A 19,000-nucleotide genomic window follows, 5' to 3' on the forward strand; every position below is an offset into this window, starting at 1 on the left:
AAAAGTTGTTTCACCTGCACTATTATGGACGCAGCCAGTCACACGCTGGCCTTCCGGAAAAGCCCAGACCCTTGCAGCACTGATTCATGAGCTGACAGAGCATTCCTGATGGGTCCAGGCTGCACATACAGCTGTTCCCCCAGCCCCCTCCCTTCCCGGTTGTCCAATGTGTCATATTAGAGGGTGATCGGCTTACACATGCTCCAATATGGGTTCCTTAAGCTTTGTGAGGCTGTGGTTATATATAAAGCCCCTCACTGAGGCTGAAGCACACAGCCAGTTGTATTAGCCGCAAGTGCTTCACATTCTTAAGGTTCCAGCTGTCGGGAAGCAAGGGGAGAGCTGAACAGATCCGGGTAAGTCTCTTTGCTGGGGGATAGGGGGAAAAAAGGAGACGAGCAAACAAGCCATTACTCCCAAGCATGACGCTGCCAATAGACCAAGCAGAAGAGCTGCGTCTCTACCAGCAGACACTCCTCCAGGACGGGCTCAAAGACATGCTGGACCACAACAAGTTCCTGGATTGTGTCTTGAAAGTCAAGGGGAAGGAATTCCCCTGCCACCGGCTGGTGCTGGCAGCCTGCAGCCCCTATTTCCGGGCGATGTTCCTTTCAGACATGGAGGAGAGTAAGAAGAGGGAGATCGACCTGGAGGACGTGGACCCCGAAGTCATGCGCAAGATCCTCCATTACATCTACACCTCCGAGCTGGAGCTCACCGAGCAGAACGTGCAGGACATTTTCTCTGTGGCCAACATGTTCCAGATCCCCTCCATCTTCACCGTCTGTGTCTCCTTCCTGCAGAAGCGTCTCTGCCTCAGCAACTGCTTGGCTATCTTCAGGCTGGGTTTGATGCTGGACTGTGCCCGCCTGGCAGTGGCCGCCCGGGATTTCATCTGCGACCGCTTTGCCCTGGTCTCCCGGGATGAGGAGTTCTACCAGCTCTCCCCTGATGAGCTCATCGCTGTCATATCTACCGACTCCCTCAACATTGAGAAGGAGGAGACGGTCTTCGAGGTGGTGATGAAGTGGGCGGAAGCCAAGGACCGCGAGAGCCGGATCCAGGCCTTGCCGGTTGTCTTCGAGAGCATCCGTTTCCGCCTCATGCCCAAGGATTACATCAGGGACCATGTGGAGAAGCACCCCATTGTGAAGTCCAGCCCAGAGCTGCTCAAGAAACTCCAGGTGGTGAAGGATGCCAGCGAAGGCAAATTCATGGTGGTGAAAAAGAAGAAGGTGAAGAAAAGCAGTGAGACGACAGCTGGGGACAACGCTGTCAATGGAGAAGTGGCCGAGGGGGATGATAACGAGGAGGACGTCCTCCCGGGGATCTTAAATGACACAATGCGCTTTGGGATGTTCCTCCAGGACCTAATTTTCATGGTGAGCAGTGCCGGGGCGGTGGCCTATGACCCCAGCGCTAACGAGTGCTATTTTGCCTCCATCTCGGCTCAGATCCCAAAGAATCATGTCAGTCTGGTAACCAAAGAGAACCAGATCTTCATAGCAGGTGGACTGTACTACAACGAGGACAACAAAGAGGACCCCATGAGCTCCTACTTCTTACAGGTACCGGCTTCGTTACTCTTTTGCTTCTATGGTCCACTAGAAGGATCGTTGATTTTTAGGTTCTGTATAGCACAAAGCCAATGAAACTCACCGTCATGTGTGTTAGTTGTATTTGGCTTGTGTGTCCCTTATAAAAATGCATGCCACAAGCCTTTATTTGCTCTGTCAGACGTAGAGACTGATTGAATACTGCTCGCTGTTCCGCATTAAGTCAATGGCTTGTTACATAGTGATCTGTAGGCCGTGAAAATATTTAGATACTAGCGTGATGGTACTATAGAAAACTCGGAGACAGACAGATTAGAGAGCGAGAGCGAGCGAGAGCGAGCGAGAGCGAATATTGGGATAGATAGATAGATAGATAGATAGATAGATAGATAGATAGATAGATAGATGTATTGCAAAAAAGTTTGGAATTTCCAAATAGGGCTAATGCAGTGATGACTGGGTGAGGATCCTTGGCCTATGTTACGAGGAGGTTGGACTAGATGATCATAATGGTCTCTTCTGGCCTTGACATCTATCAGGGAGGTTTTTATTTCAAAGCTGGTTTGTCCCTCTCTAGCGGAAACATGTCTTGTGAGCTGGCACCAGGCTAAGCACGGTTTGATTTTGCAGCCTTCTGATCTCTGCCACATTCATCTGTCTTCTGCCACTGAATATCCGTGCTAGCAGTCTCATTCACTGCTGTCTTAGGGCATTCATTTCCCTAGATAACAGTGCCCCGATGCACGCTGAACCCCAGAAGTCACCAAAGACATCTATGATCAGCGAGAGAGGTGGGAACCAGCCATCTGAACCTAGGCCTGTGCTGTAACTCCAGGCCATCTTTCCCCTCAGCAAAATATGCAGCTAACACGAGGAGCCTGCCTCTCTCCCACTTCCTATGCTCCGGGCTTACAGACACCCAGCAAATCCTGTATCCTCCCTCCAGCACTGACCAATCCCTGTAACTACAATCAGCAATACTCTACCGCTGATGCTCCAGAGGAAAGTGAACAAAGATCATAATGCAAGAAGTAGTTGTGTATAATGCTGCACAAAGCAGAGGGTGTGAAACAAGCCCCTCCCTCCCCCCAATCGGGAACCCCATAGGTAGAACGGGCCTGATTCTCCACTTGCCTTCGCCATAGACACCTGCACAGGGTGAGTGGGAAATGTTACTATTCTGACCCAATAGGGTTTTACACCCACTGGGCTCAGGTGTAAGTGCCACACACAGAGAAGAAGGCAATGAAGAATCAGCCCCATCCTAGCTGAGTACTTGGGGCTGCCTAGCTTGTCCACTGCATACCAGGGCAAGGACTAAAGGTGAAACAGAAGTGGGGAAGCCAAGGAAGGGGGGAAATTCCACACCCATAGCCGTTTACCTCTTTGCACCGCTGTTCACACCGATTGGAGACATTGATAAGCAGAGAACATAGGCAGCGTTTGTGCTCAGCCTGGGAGAACTAATGAACAAACATTCAAGGGAGCACATTTCTGCTGAGCAATGCCGACTAGTACAGTCGCTGGCAAGGTAATGCCCAGAGATCCCCTCCAGAGTGCCCTTCCCTGCAATTAACAGCTACGCCAATTAACAACCTGTTAGTCTGCTGCTTAGGGAATAGAACAACTCCCTCTTTCGCTGCTCCAGTACCAGCGAGTGTGAGGAGTGTGAGTCGGCCCTGCATAGCAAGGAAGGTCCTGTTAAATCTTCATGTCTCCCTTGCCTAAAGCCAAACCTTAACAGCAGAGCTTAAGTCTCTTCATGGTCCTGTTGGCTAAATCGCAGGAGACAGGAGTTCTAGATTTCTAGATGCTGCTCCCAGCTCTGCCACTGCTTGTCTGTGGTGCCTTGGGCAAATCCCATAACTGCTCAGTTTCCTCGCCCATAAAACGGGGACACGGCTAAATTCATGTTTGCGATGTGCTTTGAAATCCCTGGATGGAAGGTGCTATAAAATTGCAAAAGTATTCATTATTACTATTGAACTGTTCCTGTAGCTGACGGTGCCCTTATGAATACAAAGCAGTTTCCAGTCTTTTTCAGTCAGACCTAGAGAGAAAGTTATACCTAAAAACATTGTAACCATACACATATTACATATATGTATCCGGGTCCATCAATATAGGGCAGTGCGTCTGCTGATACAGGCTTCTAGGGGCCCAGTTCTTCTCACTGAAGCCAATAGAGTTAGACCAGGGGTAGGTTTAGTCATACAAGTTGGACAGACAATGATAAAAAAGGAAAGTTCAGATGCTGATTACAAAAAAAAAGGGTCATAAATCCAGAAGTCTTGCAAATTTTAATATGAATGGTTATTCAGCTAAAAATTCATATCTGGAAGTGCATTGTTTTCTCTTTGCCATTTGTTATTCTCAAGTAAAATAAACTTCAGTCACCCAATCAGGAAGAAGACATAATAGCATGTGACTGGTCACATGCCATAAATAACAAATAAATAGGCTGAAAATGTATAAATAGGTAACATACACAGAAATTAAGATCATGAGAGGTACTCAGATGCTTTGGTGATGTGGGCCATATTGAATCTGGGTAGATAGCTGGATCTGGATATGTCATAGTTAAAGCAGGTCAATATTTTTCCAATGGAACAGTTTTCCGTCGGAAAATACTGATTTGACTAAATCAAAATGTTTCATGGTAACGTGTTGATTAAAAATTTCGACAGGAGATTATCAAAAAATTTCATTTTGAGAACTTTGAAATGTTTTGTTTTGATTTTATCATGCTGACTTACGTGCTATGTTAATAGTATTATATCATACCATACTGCAGGTCATAGTGAAATGATAGAGTCAAAATTAAACATATCAAAATATTTAATTTTGCAAAAATTTCCAAGAATTATCCCATTTCAGGACAAATCCAAATGTCAAAATCACAGAATTTCCTGCAGAAACAGAAATTCCATGTATTCAGTCAGCTCGAGTCACAATTCACAATGAATATTAGGGGCAGGACCTAGGCGCTCAGGTACTACAGTGATGAGAACATATATAGACTGGAATAAGTATTATTCAACCACCTTTACTCTTGATGCAAAACCCATTAGCGCTCTTTGCAGTAACTAGCATCTCTCCAGGTGTGGTGTGAGGGTCAGCTGAGCACAAGCGATCCCCTAGCCCCTGGTTCTTAACCCATGGCCCAATCAGGACACAGCTATGGCCCATGTGACATCCTCAGGGCTATACAGGTAGTATATATATATTGTGTGGATGCAGCCCACAGTGGTAAATAGGTTGAGAACCACTGCCTTAGACAATGCTGTCTGCTCACAGGTACCACATTCTGCTTTTGTACATTAATTCCCCCTGCTCATCTCCAGCGTGGCACCATCTCTTCCCCTCTCACACCTGATCATTAAAAAAAACAACGAAGGAACAGGGAAAGCCAGTCAACTTATAAAGTGACATTTATTTTCAGTGGCCACCTAATGTATTGGCAGAAACTGGATGCCTTGAGGGAGGTGGGGGAGGAGGACTGCTCTGCTCACTACTCGGCAGCTCCTCCTTGTGGCCTCACCTGGGGAATTAGCTCTGCCACCTGTGGCTACTCAAGTCTGTTGTTCCCCTCAGCTACTCCATGGCCTCTCATGCACTGGGAGTAGCACCAGTGTCCTCTTCATAGCTTAGCCCTCCAGCCAAGTCACATTAAAATCCTTCCTGCTTCCAGAGTATCACAAGCCATTTGAGGCAAACTGTCCCAAGTGGTCTGCTCCCCACTGCCTGGTCTGCACCACTCCCCCAGTGGCTGGTAGGGGAACCCGGGCCCACCTTCTACACCAGATTCCAATCCAGGGACCCTCAACCCAGCAGCTCTGGGCTTTGACTCTCCCTGCCCTTACTGCTTTAGTCTGGAGATACAGCTCCATCTTTAGTCTCTCCGTGCTTAGTCTGGAGAGACCCTGAAGCAACAGCCCATGACAAACAGGGATTCAGGCAACAACTAAAGCAGACGCTCCCTGCTGCGGAGTCCCACAACGCTGGCTGGAACAACCGCTGAGCAATGCAAGGTCACTCGCCTGCCCCTCTCTGTGCTCAGCAAGGCTCAGAATAAACAAGCTGCTCACCTGGTGCGGAGAGAACTGGACGAGCTGTGCTCTAGCACCAGCGTGAGCGAGCGAGCAGTGCCACACTATCAATGGTACCTAGCTGGGCCCCCATCAGCCCCAGGATCTGGGCACCTCCCAATCTTTATCCTCACAGCGCCCCGAGAGGTAGGGCAGTGCCACTGTCCCCAGGGGGCAAGGAGAGGCGCAGTGATTTGCTCAAGTTCACACAAGGAGAGCAGGGAAGTGAACCCAGGTATCCTGCTCCCAGGCTGGCAGCCTAACCACCGCGCCCCGGTTTCATCGAACCCAACACAGCCTGTCACCAGAACCAGACGCTCAGACCCGGGGCCCTGTCATTTTGGGTACCCTCTTGAGCTGTAGTGAGCACCACCAGCTCCCACTGACTTTAGTGGAAGTGATGGGTGCGGTGCACCTCTGAAATGTTGATCAATCAGCTCTCTGTGGCTCAGTGTCCCCATCTATAAAATGGGGATAATACACATCCCTGTCTGAGTCAAGAGCTTTGATCTTTGCACCAACACACCAATTTCATAGAAATATACATTTTTATGCATGCACACGCCCCCTACCCCATGCGTATATAGGATCAATACCAATATCTTATGCTCCCTCCCCCTGGCTCTGCAGCTACAAATAATTAGCAGACATTATTGCCAGCGCAGTGTTGCGATTCCCCCGGCACAAACAGGGAAGCAAGCAAAGAGAGCCAGATCGGTTTCCAATTCCAGTAGAAGCAAAGGACGAGAGTGCAAATTGATCATTGCCAGGCGGGAAAAGCACGGAACCATCATTTTATTCTTACATTACTCAGGGTAGTGGGCTGCATTACGGACAACGCACAGTTAACTCCCATTGCCGAAAGCTATTCTGATGAAATCTCTTTTGGAGGCTGGGAGACGGAGCTAAAGCTGAGGTGGCTGTGACATGTGAGCTCCTCCTGGCACAATGATTGCTCAGGAACTGAAAAATTCGAGACCAGCTTAGCCCAAGGAGACTGAACTGTATATAAACGTACCAAGTCATCGTAGAGTGGCCTTCCGTGAAAAGAACAGAGGCCATTCCTACAGGTCTCTTGGGTCCTGTTTATCGCCATACATGTAGGAGCCCCCATCATGGAGCAAGACTCCCCTGTGCAAGGCGCTGTACAAGCCCCAGAACAAAAAGACAGTCCCTGCCCAAAGACTTTGCAAGCTTAGAATAAGACAAAAGCCAGCAGGTGGATACAATTGGAGCACAAGGAAACAAGCAAAGAAAGGACCCACAGAGAATCTCCACCCTGGGGCTGCTTTGCAGGAGGCTGCAGAACTGGGCGTGCCCTTTGGTACCTGTAGGAATGGGCTCCGCGCTTTGTCACTGCGTACTTGGCCCCTGATATTTTATTTTAATTTAGCAAATTGACAGAGTAAGAGTAAGCAAATCCATTCTTTATACGTCAGCGAGGGACTGGCGCATAGAATCATAGAATATCAGGGTTGGAAGGGACCTCAGGAGGTCATCTAGTCCAACCCCCTGCTCAAAGCAGGACCAACCCCAACTAAATCAGTGCATACTGTACCCTCATGGCTATTCGTTTCCTTGCAGTATGATCACCTGGACTCTGACTGGCTGGGCATGCCCCCTCTGCCTTCCCCCCGCTGCCTCTTTGGCCTGGGAGATGCAGAAAACTCCATTTTCGTGGTAGGAGGGAAAGAACTGAAAGAAGGAGAACAGACCTTGGACTCCGTCATGTGCTACGACCGACTGTAAGTGCCTGGGAAGCAAAGCAGCTGGGCTGGGGTGTAAGAATGAATCAATCTGTACAGGGCCCTAAAAATTGAAGTAACATCTAGAGACAGTCTCCGAATGCTAGATCCAGTCACCCCAGCAACTGGAATTGTCCCAAATCCAAATCCCTCCCTTGTGGCTCTGATCCATCTCCGGTACCATCTGTTGGGTTTATTGCAATTGAAACCTCCAAGGAAAAGGGGATTGAGGCCATTAAGGGGCAGCCAATCAACACTAATTTTATCAAGGGCCAGACTATGCCTTTGGCTATGCTCACACGGGAACTGCCCGGAGAGCTCAGAAGGCAGGATATGGCCCTTAAAGTTTTGGGCGCCGGGGCAGTCTCATAGGTGTAACAGCCCTAAGAGGACAGCCGTCAGCAAACAAGCCCCTGGTAGATGGCCCTGGGCAACAAAACTGGGCTCTGGTCACAACCGCAGTTTAGGATGATGCCGAAAAAAGGATTCAGAGTCTCTCAAACCCAGACCACTCAAGGGTCCAGATTCTCCAAGGTTTTGTGGAGGATACTCAGAGGATCAGGCCCACTGAGAATTTGTTGGCCTCTTTTTACAACCAAACTTGAAATGAAACGTTTTCTGCAGGACTGCAGCCCCTGCCCCCAATACATCCCATAGTGTGCTATCCTGTGCCACCCAGCTGTTGAGCATCATATGCTCAGAAGCATGAACATCAATTGCCCTTGCAATCTCAATCCCAGCGAGCGTAGCTGTGGACAAGAATAAGTGATGCAAGTGACTGCTTAGGGCCTCAGGTGTTATGGCGCCGTGCTCTGATCTGGCACCAAAAGGACCAGCCTGATTTCCCTCCCCTCTGGCAATGAGACCAGAAAGGGAGAGCCCACGCTACCAAATTCTCCTTCGTCTCTGGGAGCAGAGAAGGTGGCGTCATACCAGTCATTTCCCTGTAAAGCTAGTTGCCTCATTACTATCATGCAGCAGTGAATTCCCAGGGTTAATTATACATTGCGTAAAGTATTTCCCTTTCTCTGTTTCGAGGTATTTGCATTCCAGTTAGGGTGAGAACCATGCTGCATGGTTCGAAAAATTAAAGCATACACCCACCCCTCCGGCTCTTATATTTTCCATAATCCAGTCATCCAGTGCAACCCATTATGGACTCAGCTGTTAATGAGCAAGAAGCAATGAGTCGTCTGGGAAGATGGAGGTTCACCCACTTCCATCCAAGACTAGGATAGCACATAAAAGATATGGTCTAGGTCAAACAAGAATTATTTGGGGGAAGTTCTATGGCCTGTATTATACAAGAGATCAGACCAGATGATTACAATGGTCCCTTTGGGCTTTATCATCTATGAATCTGTGAATCATAACATCTCCATTCCCAATACTTAACTTTAATCTACCCTGCAGAAAGCCACATGTCCCATGTTCTTCTCAATGGAAAAAAGCATTAAACTGTCTTTTCCCACTAATCTAGCAACCACTCCTGGAAATACAGGAGCTGCCCAGCTTCCCCACAGTGGTTAAGACTAATCTTAGCATATGCTTTGTATCATGCACTATGAACTGCCTGAAGTATTAAATCTCACTGAAAGGCAAACAGAAATGCCAAACAATCCTTCCCCGTCTGCCTGCAATAAGCTGGAATGGCTAGCGAGCTGGTGTCTTTTGCTCAGTTTATATTTAGACATGTCTGCACTGTTTTATTTAGGCATGTCTGTTTCATAGGCAGAGCTTTCAAACCAATTCCCCTTCCTATCAACCATGGAGTTTATCTAAAACTCTCTTGGGGAGGAGGCTCTCTTTGCTAAGTGGCCTGAAGTGCACGTACCTGAAAAAGACGATAACCAGGAAGAGCTTTCAGATCCTCTTCTAGGCAACTGGGTTTCAAAGTGACCAGCACAATAATCATACACGGCCCCACTTTATTGACAGCTGAAATTTCAGCAAACAGTCTTACCTATTGATAGATGGATTATTCCTGCTTGAATTAGGGGTTAGACTTGGTAGATCTAAGGCCAATTCAATCCAGAACTTTTCGGTTTCTATGGAAGTGCCTTCCACTGGTCTTCAGTCTGTGGAAAGAGACATTTGTCGGTGTGTGTGAGGGACTGTTTGGAGTGGTGTGTGCAGTGTTTGTATAACATGGTCGAGTGGCTACAGGATGGGGTCAAGAGATCTCCATTCTAATCAGGGCCCTGACTGTGACCTGCTCTGGAAATGCAGGCGAGACACTTAGGTCCAGATTTTCAGATGCGGCCTCGAATTTTAGGTGCCGCCATATTTGGGTGCCCAACGTTAGAAAACGAGAGCCTGATTTTAAGAAGTGCCGAACACCCAACTGAGTGTCACACTCAGTTACCCCCAAATTAGTGGTAACTTCTGACAATGTGCCCCCTCCCCTCTCCGTACATCAGCCCCCCCCCCCCCCCCCCCCGTAAAGCCAGGATAATGCAGGAATAGCTGCCTTACAGCGATCTCAATCAATGAAGGTTTGTAAAGTGTTTGAGATCCTGGGATAGAAGGTGCTGTATAAACATGAAGCCAAATACAACAAGCTAAGCGGCCGAGAGGATGCTACAGAAAAGAAGGGGCATTATAGCAAGTATCCCGTATGTCGTTTCTTTTTCTTAGTGGTCGACTATGAATTTGTTAATGAGTTTTTAGACTCCATGCACTTTGGGCAGGAACTCCATCCATCCACCTACGGGGTTGGAAAGCACCTCGTGCCTTCTGGATGCTATCCCCCATCTAAACAATATAATACCCTTGCTTTCCGTAATCCTTATACAGGTCATTTAAATGGGGCGAGTCAGATCCGCTCCCCTATGCGGTCTATGGCCATGCTGTGGTATCAGACAAGGATCTAATCTACGTCATAGGAGGCAAAAGAAGTGACAAGTAAGTGAAAGAACAAGGGATATAAAAGGTGTGGGAGGGGCAAAACATCTCTGATGGCACATGGGTTGGGCTGTTTCCACATCCTAGGTCACGTCTAGAAGAAGGAAGTCGTGGAGGGAGCTCTGTTGGGTACATAAGTAGCGTTCTAGGGTAACCAGCAGATTAAGGAGTGGAGGGGAACAGATGGATCAAATGGGGCTGGGGGGCTAAGACGTGGAACCTTTCACTTCCAGGCCTCTGGCCTGAGTCCAGCCTTGATTGTGTTGCTAAAGTTTCTCTCAGGGCCCTTGGGCCCCCTGTCTAACTCCATTGAGATCAATGGGAGATCTGCAAAGGATCAAGGACAATATAAGGCCACAAGGCAGAAAGCATATCCTCCTCCCTCCCCATATAAACAAGCATAACAAATAGCAGGAGAGGACAGAAGAGACATGAGAATCCCCTTAGCAGGGAAGCTGCCTGGCATCAAACCAAGGAGCTCTGCCCGGGAGAAGGCTGGTCTGGCCCAGCAAGGCCCAGCTGTCGCAGCCGCAGCAGTAGTCAACAACCTCACCAAACATTCCCTCAGGCCCAGCTGCCACTTATTATCTGCAGGGAACAAGGCCTCAGCATAACCTGTTGCCTTCAATGAAAATTCCAGCCATTGTAAAACAGCAAAAATAAATATTGACAAAATAAGCCTGGCCTACCACAGCAAAGATAAGCCCTGCGCCAAAGAGATTACAGGCTGGAAAGAGGGTATATACACAGCCAGATACCTCCTAGATTGGAAGCTCTTTGGGGCCGGGACTCTTTTTATTAATTTCTTGTACAGCATCAAATTTCATCATCAGTACTTAACAAATAAGACCTGCTGCCGGGTGCATGCATGCAGATCCCTGATTTGCATATAGCTAGACAGACACATAGCTAGCAATGATGGGTTTGGGCCCTTTGGGGCGTCACCTGATGTGCTGAGGTGCCACTCAGTCAGCCTATTCTGCCAGCCGGGGTCCCCTTTATCTGGGCAAGGCTCACAAGCCTCTTCCAGCCAAGCACACAGGCAGGGCCATGCCCAGCTGCACAGAGAGACAGAGATCGGCTCTGGAAAGATTCAGCCTTAGGGGCTTGCCCCAACACTCTGGTGCCCACTCCCTTTAAGGGGTACAAACTCAATGGTTTTATGAAATTCGCCCCCTCTCTCAATGTGGAGGGAGATATGCACAACTTCTTGCCTCCCCCCAGTTAAAAATTACATCAACTGGGTTATATTATAAACAAGAAATAACTTTATTAACTACAAAAGGTGAATTTTAAGTGACTAGAAGAGATAACAGAGAGAACAAAGCAGATTACTGAGCAAATAAACCAAAGCACGCAAACTACGCTCAATATACTTAAGAAACAGGTTATAAAATGTAATTTCTTACCCTAAATGTTATTTTAGGCAGGTTGCAAAGTTTCTGGGGTTCAGAGTTCCAGTTCTATTTCTTTTCAGACTGGACCCCTGTCTCAGTCTGGACTCCCCACTTGTCTTCCCTTCAGGCGGCTTTCACAGTCTTTCTTCCTGGGCAGACAGGCCATGGAGAGGAGGAGTCCCATTTGCCTTCCTCCCCACCCTTAAATAGGAATTACATAAGGTGGGAATCCTTTTTTTCCCAAAATTGCCCCCCCCCCCCCCCCCTTCCAGTGGAAAGTTACAAGAAGTCCCAGGTAATGTTTAGTATCACGTGACAAGACCACCTGACTGTAGAATCAGAGCATCCATGAGTCAGTGGCAGTATGGAGCGTCCGCAGGAAGGCCAAGCCTTTTCACAGTCCATTGTCCTCTCTGATGGGCCATCAGCCCTGTCTGGCTTTTCCATGGTTGTACCTGAAGTGTTGGCAGTGGGCGTCACCCAAAGTAGCATAGTTGAAATACAGACACACAGTCAATATTCCTAATTTCAGATATAGAAATGATACAGGCATACACATTGGATAATCCCATTCAGTAAATTATAACCTTTCTAATGATATCTTGCAAGATCCATCTGGCATAAAGTACATCTCAGTTATGTCATATTCATATCATAAGCATATTTTCATAAAGAATATGGAGTGAAATGTCACATACACAACATCAGGGTGCAGAGGCGCTGATGCCATGGGTGCTCCGGGGCTGGAGCACCACGGGGAAAAATTAGAGGGTGCTCTGCACCCACCGGCAGCCAAACTCCACCCTCCTCGCCTCCCGCCCCCGAGCGCGCTGCGTCCCCACTCCTTCCCCTCCCTCCCAGCGCTTCCCACCCCCCCGCTGCCTAACAGCTGTTTGGCGGTGCTTAGGACTTTCTGGGAGGGAGGGGGAGGAGCGGGCACGCAGCAAGCTCAGGGGAGGAGGCGGAGAAGAGGCGGGGCAGGGGCAGGGACTTGGGGGAAGGGGGTGGAATGGGGGTTGGGACTTTGGGGAAGGGGTGGAATGAGGGCAGGGCGAGGGCAGTGCAAGGGTGGGAAGAGGCGGTGCAGGGGCGGGGCCAGGGGCGGGTCGAGCACTCATGGGGAAGAGGGGAAGTTGGCGCCTATGCCAGTTGTGTTCATCGTCAATAACGTGTACTCAAGAAAGGTGCCTGTTGTACAAGGGAAAGACATCTATTGATGTGGGCTCAACAGTAAAATGCACTGGCCCCAATTTCAAGTGTAGCAGCAGAGTCTGTACGTTACAATCAGCTGCCGACTTAGATCGATACTCCAGAATCCCTCGGCACAATGGAACAATTCCATGTAAATAATTCTGTGAGGTTGCTTTTCCCTCTTGCCCTTTTTCAGGAAGTGCCTGAACAAGATGTGCGTCTACAACCCGAAGAAGTTTGAGTGGAAGGATCTGGCTCCCATGAAAACCGCCCGTTCTCTGTTCGGAGCAACCGTACACAATGGCAAGATCTATGTGGCAACTGGCGTGACCGACTCTGGCTTGACTGACTCGGTGGAAGCGTATGACATTGCAGCTAACAAGTACGTACCATGGCTCATCCTCGGGATGAAAATGCTATAGCAGAGGTGGCCAACCTGTGGCTCCGGAGCCACATGCGGCTCTTTAGAGGTTAATATGAGGCTCCTTGTATAGGCACCGACTCCGGGGCTGGAGCTACAGGTGCCAACTTTCCCGTGTGCTACAGGGTGCTCACTGCTCAACCCCTGGCTCTGCCCCAGGCCCCAGCCCCCCTCCACTCCTTCCCCAAATCCCCACCCCCTTCCCCTGAGTCTGCCACACTCTTGCTCCCCCCTCCCCCGAGCCTCCTGCACACCACAAAACTGCTGATCCCAGCAGGCGGGAGGCTCAGTGATGGAGGGTTAGGTGCTGATCGGCGGTGCTGCTGGCGGGTGGGAGACACTGGGGGTGGGGCGGAGCTGATGGGGGGCTGTTGATGTGTTACTGGGGCTCTTGGGCAATGTTCTGGCTCCTTCTCAGGCTCAGGTTGGCCACCCCTGTGCTATAGGGAGCAGCTGCAGGAATGTATGAAACAACCTGCCCCCAATCAGCCAATGATTTGGGGCTATCTTGGCTCCATCCATCCAGCTCCCTGTGCAACTGATGCACCTCTTCACCTGGTGTTAGTTATTGCCAATTGCCAGTGCTGGGCCAGGGGCATTTGTCTAGCGCCAGAGGCTTGCTGCAGTATCAATAGCTTGAATGCACGGAGAGCCTGGAGAGTGGGATCACTCAACCAGGACAGAGGCAGAAGGTCTGAGCTGTTGCATCCCCAGGCATTGGGATGGGGTAGCCTCCCTGTCCAGATATCCAGATATATCGCAACTTCCAGGGGCGACTCTCACTTCTCAGCCTGGCGAGGGTGTGAACGAAACTCAGCCGGGAGGGGAGATTTCGGACTCCTTCCTGCTCACTAACAGCTTGATCCCCACTGGCTTCAACGGGCTTGAGATCAACCACTGAAAGCCCACCGGGCACAGGCCATGTAGCTCTAGGAACTCGGAAGGGAAGGAATCCTCCCAAGGGCTGTAGTAGCCCTCATACTGACCGCGCTGCCCCTCCATGGTTCTGTGTAGTCTTAGATCCACTCCATTGCCCTACCCCAAAAACCCCTGGTGAGTCTGGTGCTCTGTAGTATGCAAGGTGGTGCAAACTCTCCCCTCCTACACACACTCAGCAGAAGCCCACCAGTCACGTTGTGTAATGCATGACTGGTAGGCACTCAGATGCCCCAGTGAGGAGTGCAGCATAAGAACCTATACAGATAAGAATAGGATCGATTGTTTCTGGTGGTATCCAGGGTCTTCTGCATCTCCCGAGGGGAGTTCCGGGTGCTCAGCATTCCTGAACATCAGGCTGTGGAAATTGGGCACCCCAAACTGGAGGCTGCTTTTGAAAAACTAGACCTAAGCAACTTGCCTGAGGGCCACACAAGCCGGCGAGTCACACTACTGGGATTAGCACTCAGAACTCACCAGATTCCAGGCCCACATCCATGCTGAGATAGCTGCCCTGATAGAGGGCGCCCAGAACACTTTGCTAACCAGTCTAACCTTTTTGCCCGGCAGGTGGGAGCCCTTCACTGAATTCCCCCAGGAGCGCAGCTCGGTCAGCCTGGTGAGTCTGGCTGGCAGTCTGTATTTACTTGGTGGATTTGCCACAGTGGAGACGGAGTCAGGAGAACTGGTGCCAACCGAGCTCAATGACGTTTGGAGGTAAGAGACGTCGCCATTGCGAGCGAAGGGCATGGCTGGGGGCTGAGTTCTTCTGGAGTTTTAACCAGAGGCGGTTTAAAATCCATTCTCTTGCCTTGGTTTTATTGCTGTCCACTGATCGCTCACTTCTCCCCCGTGATTTTAAAAAGATTTAAAAAATGAAGAGGGGACAGAAATGAGGGCCACAAAAATGATTCAGAGGCTGGCGAGAATGCCTGACAGTGAGCGATTTAAGGAGCTCAGTCGGTTTAGCTTATAGAAAAGAAGACTGAGAAATGACCATCACAGTGTATCACCTTCCTGGGGAGAAAATACCAGGTCCTGAAGGGCTCTTTAATCGAGCAGAGAAAGACAGAATAAGAGCCAAAGGCTGGAAGTTAAAGCCAGACAAATTCAAACTGTAAATAAGGCACTTTCTTTTTAACAGTGCGGGTGATTAACCACTGGAACAAACTAGCAAGGGAAGTGGTGGATTCTCCATCTCTTGGTGTCTTCATATAAAGACTGAGTGCGTTTCTGGAAGATATGCTTTAGCCAAACATAGGTTATTGGGCTCAAAACTGGGGTAACTGGGTGAAAGTATATGGCCTGTGTTAGACAGGGGGTCAGACTAGTTGATCATAAAGGTCTCTTCTGGCCTCAAAGTCTATGAAACTGGAAATTTTAAATCACCCTTTAACCAAGGCCTTGTCTGCACTGGAGAAATTTTGCACAACATTTCCCGCTAGTGCTAACTTTGGGGTTGAGCCTCACTGGTATGTGCTTAGTCTTGGTGCCAAAAGGCAACTCAGTGTTCCAAGCGCCATGCTGACCAAATCTGCTTTGAACCAAGACAAAATATGAGACCACTTCCCAAGCAGGTTGACTGTCAAAACCTAACAAACTTGGGAGGAGAGGGATCTATGGGATGAGATCCTCAGCTGTGTAAATTCCCTGAGCTCCACTGACTTCATTTGAGCTATGGCATTTTACACCAGCTGAAGATCTGTCTCTATCACTTCTCTGGCATGGGATCATAGCAAAGCTAGGTGTGTATTTACCAAGCGATGGTGGTTGTTTAAGTCTTGGGGGCCTCAGTCCAGTCTCCAGTGGAAAAATACCTACTTCTGCAAGACCTCTCTAACTGACACCCTCGTCAGCAGTCTCAGCAGAGAGACCACTGCCATTCAGTCCTTGGGAAGTGACCTATCCCTCCCCACTAAATGTGGGGAAATTTGCTAGTAGATGCCTGTACTGTAGCAGTTCTGTGGAGTGAACTTAAGCCTCCAGAACTGTCAGTCTGGCATTTTTCATCAGCTCTAAGAGCCAAATTCAAAGTCTGTTGACTTCAATGGACTTTAGATAAGGCTAAGTCCATATTCAAATGACAAAAACTGACCAAACAAGTCCTACCTACCAATCTTGGGAGTTGCCATGATATATGGAATCATAGTTCTTAAACAAGAGGCATGTATTAAAGAAAACAAACTACAGCTACTGACACAATCAAACAGGTCTCCACACAGCTTGAGTTCCACTTCTGTCTCTCTTGTTTACCAGACACCACATCCTAGCTGGAACTCTACACACAGAGACATCTAGTGGTTGAATAACATACTGCAAGTAAACATATCACTAGAGCAGCACTGAATCTGACTATTTGTCATAGCCAGAGCTGGGATAGGGAACACAGTTGGTGAGAATAGAGTTCTTTGCTCACCGTAATATTTTGTCTCCCTCCCTTCAGGTATGATGAAGAAGGGAAGAAGTGGGAAGGTGTCCTCAGAGAGATCCAGTATGCCTCAGGCGCCACCTTCGTTCCTGTGCGCATGAATGTTTTACGGTTAACAAAAATGTAAATGACGCGATGATTTATGTTGTTCCTGGGTTTTTCTAAGTTCACATTTATTGATATAAATGGGGTGGGGAGGGATTGTATTGGTTAAGCCAGAGAAACATATCTGTGATTTGTTGCCATTTTACTTCACCCAGCAGGGAAAGAGGAAGGGAAAGAATTAGAATGGATCCTTATAGGAGCTTAAAAGCTAAAGCACTACTTAGAACCCAGATCTGGAGACCGCAAGGAGCTGTAGTGGCCTGAGCACTGGACTCATTCTATCTCTAGGAGCAGATTTGTTTCCCTCTTCCTGGTCAGGAAAGGAACAGTAACCACCTTTTTCCTTCAGGGCAGAATCCTCTGTTTTCCAGGAATTCACATCCTCCCCTTCCCCATTTTCTCCCTCCATCCAACAAGGCCCTTCATCATCTCAACCACTCTTCTGACTGGGGAAGGCTGGAGGCCGATCCCAAAAGAATGAAGCAAGCCAGAATGGCACAAGGGTCACCCATGCATGGGAATCTCAAACTCAGCTCCTCCCCACACCCGGTAGCCAGCCTTACCACACGGGGGTCAGTTGTCTGCAGCAAGGGAAGCAGATCTGTGCTGTAGACATTTGGAGCTGGTCTGAAGCATGTAGCGCTAAGCAAGGTGAGAAGCCTTGGCCATTCTTTTGAGCGGAACTCACGCTAGAAAGAAAAGAGTAAGTGTGGGAGTGGGTAGGGGGATTTCGCAGGCTGGAACACCAAACAGTGCACTAGAAAGATAAGGCTAAAAGGAGTGAGCACTGAAGAACAGGTACAATCAGACCAGACCATGATGATAGATGTCTCAGACAGACACCCACCCTCGGACTGACCTCCACACCTGCCTTTTGAGTTTTATTTCCTTGGCCTCATTTAATCTTTACATTCAGGTGCTTTCTGCTCCCTTTGAGCAACTGTTACAGAGGCAGAAGGGGGGAAATGCCTTCTTCGTGTCATCAGGTATTAGCTCTCCTTCCCACTAAGTAGAGGACCTACACTTCCCTTCATCTTTCTCTGATTCCTAATGTAATTAAATAACCTCTTCTTCTTGTCTTTTATGTCCCTTGCTAGGTGTAACTCATTTTGTGTCGTAGCTTTTCTGATTTTGTCCTTACCAGCTTGTGCTATTCTTTTGTACTCCTCCTTAGCCATTCATCCATGTTTCCACTTTTTGTAGGATTCCTTTTTGATGTTCCGGTCATTAAAGACCTCCTGATGGAGCCATATTGGCTTTTAACTATTCTTCCTGTCTTTCTTTTGCATCAATGGGTTAAAAAGTAAAGATAAAGATCTATAACAAGTTGATATATCTATTTGCTTAAGAGCAGTACTTTGATGCCTGCTCCAAGGAGGTGAGGGCTGCAGCATGGGAGAAATCCTCTTTTTGTGCTAGCAGCTGCAGAAGCAGTTGATTTGTCCCTATAGTCCTGGTAGTTTTATTTCTGTTCAGTTTGATTCATTACCTGGAGTCTGCATCCCCCCACTTCTTCACAATAACAGAACCAACAAGTGCAATGATCGCACACAGAGTTTTGAAAGGCTTTGTTGCATCAAATTTCATTTTTCATAGGGTGGTTTTATATTTACGATGTCACGGAAATGTGTACTGTCCTTTCCTTGTTTTTTCTTAAATCATAGTTTGCAAAATAGATCAGTAAACCTCAAGATCTCACCAGCTTTTGAATCAGTGGGAGCGTCCTACCAATGAAATGTGCATTTTTTAGGCGCCAATAACAGTTTTTGATAGAGAGAAACACAACTGTACTTCTAGTAGGCACAAATCTTTGTTGAAGTGAAAGTCTAAGGACTCCTATGTTACCTGACCAGTGTTTTATTTTACAATAAAAAACAAAAGTGAAAGACACACTGTGTTTATGAGTGTGTGTGTGTGACAGAGAGAGATGACCATTCCATAGCAACTAAACATTAGAATCAAATTGCAGCTGCATTGAACAGGTTTGGAAACTAGTTGTCATGAGCACAGCAAGCCTGGGTGCTAGGCAACCCAGCAAGCTCAGCTGGTCCCCCTGAGCCTTCTCCAAATGGTTCCTAATTGGGCGCGGGAGCCAGCAGCCCGCTACTTGAGTCTGGCAGCGTCAGTGGCTGCTCAACGTGTACCATGCCTGCAGTGCTTGCCCTGTTTTTGCCTCCGCTTCCTGCTCCAGCCCTGTTCCTGCCTTGCCCCCTGCCCACTTAGTCTAGT

General features: G+C 48.4%; 1 protein-coding gene across 1 annotated transcript; it reads left to right on the top strand.

Moving 5' to 3' along the window:
* The first annotated feature begins 238 nt into the window (after positions 1-238).
* KLHL40 (kelch like family member 40) lies at positions 239-17,834 on the top strand. Its single transcript, XM_024215224.2, has 6 exons — positions 239-1,568; positions 7,229-7,389; positions 10,186-10,293; positions 13,078-13,263; positions 14,809-14,955; positions 16,682-17,834. Exons 1-6 carry the CDS (start codon positions 423-425, stop codon positions 16,791-16,793), a joined length of 1,860 nt encoding a protein of 619 aa, XP_024070992.1. The 5' UTR covers positions 239-422; the 3' UTR covers positions 16,794-17,834.
* Positions 17,835-19,000: the final 1,166 nt, after the last annotated feature.

The sequence above is a fragment of the Terrapene carolina genome, unplaced genomic scaffold (genome assembly GCF_002925995.2).
Source record: "Terrapene carolina triunguis isolate 2854851 unplaced genomic scaffold, T_m_triunguis-2.0 Scaffold111, whole genome shotgun sequence".
In the NCBI taxonomy this organism is placed as follows: domain Eukaryota; kingdom Metazoa; phylum Chordata; order Testudines; family Emydidae; genus Terrapene; species Terrapene triunguis.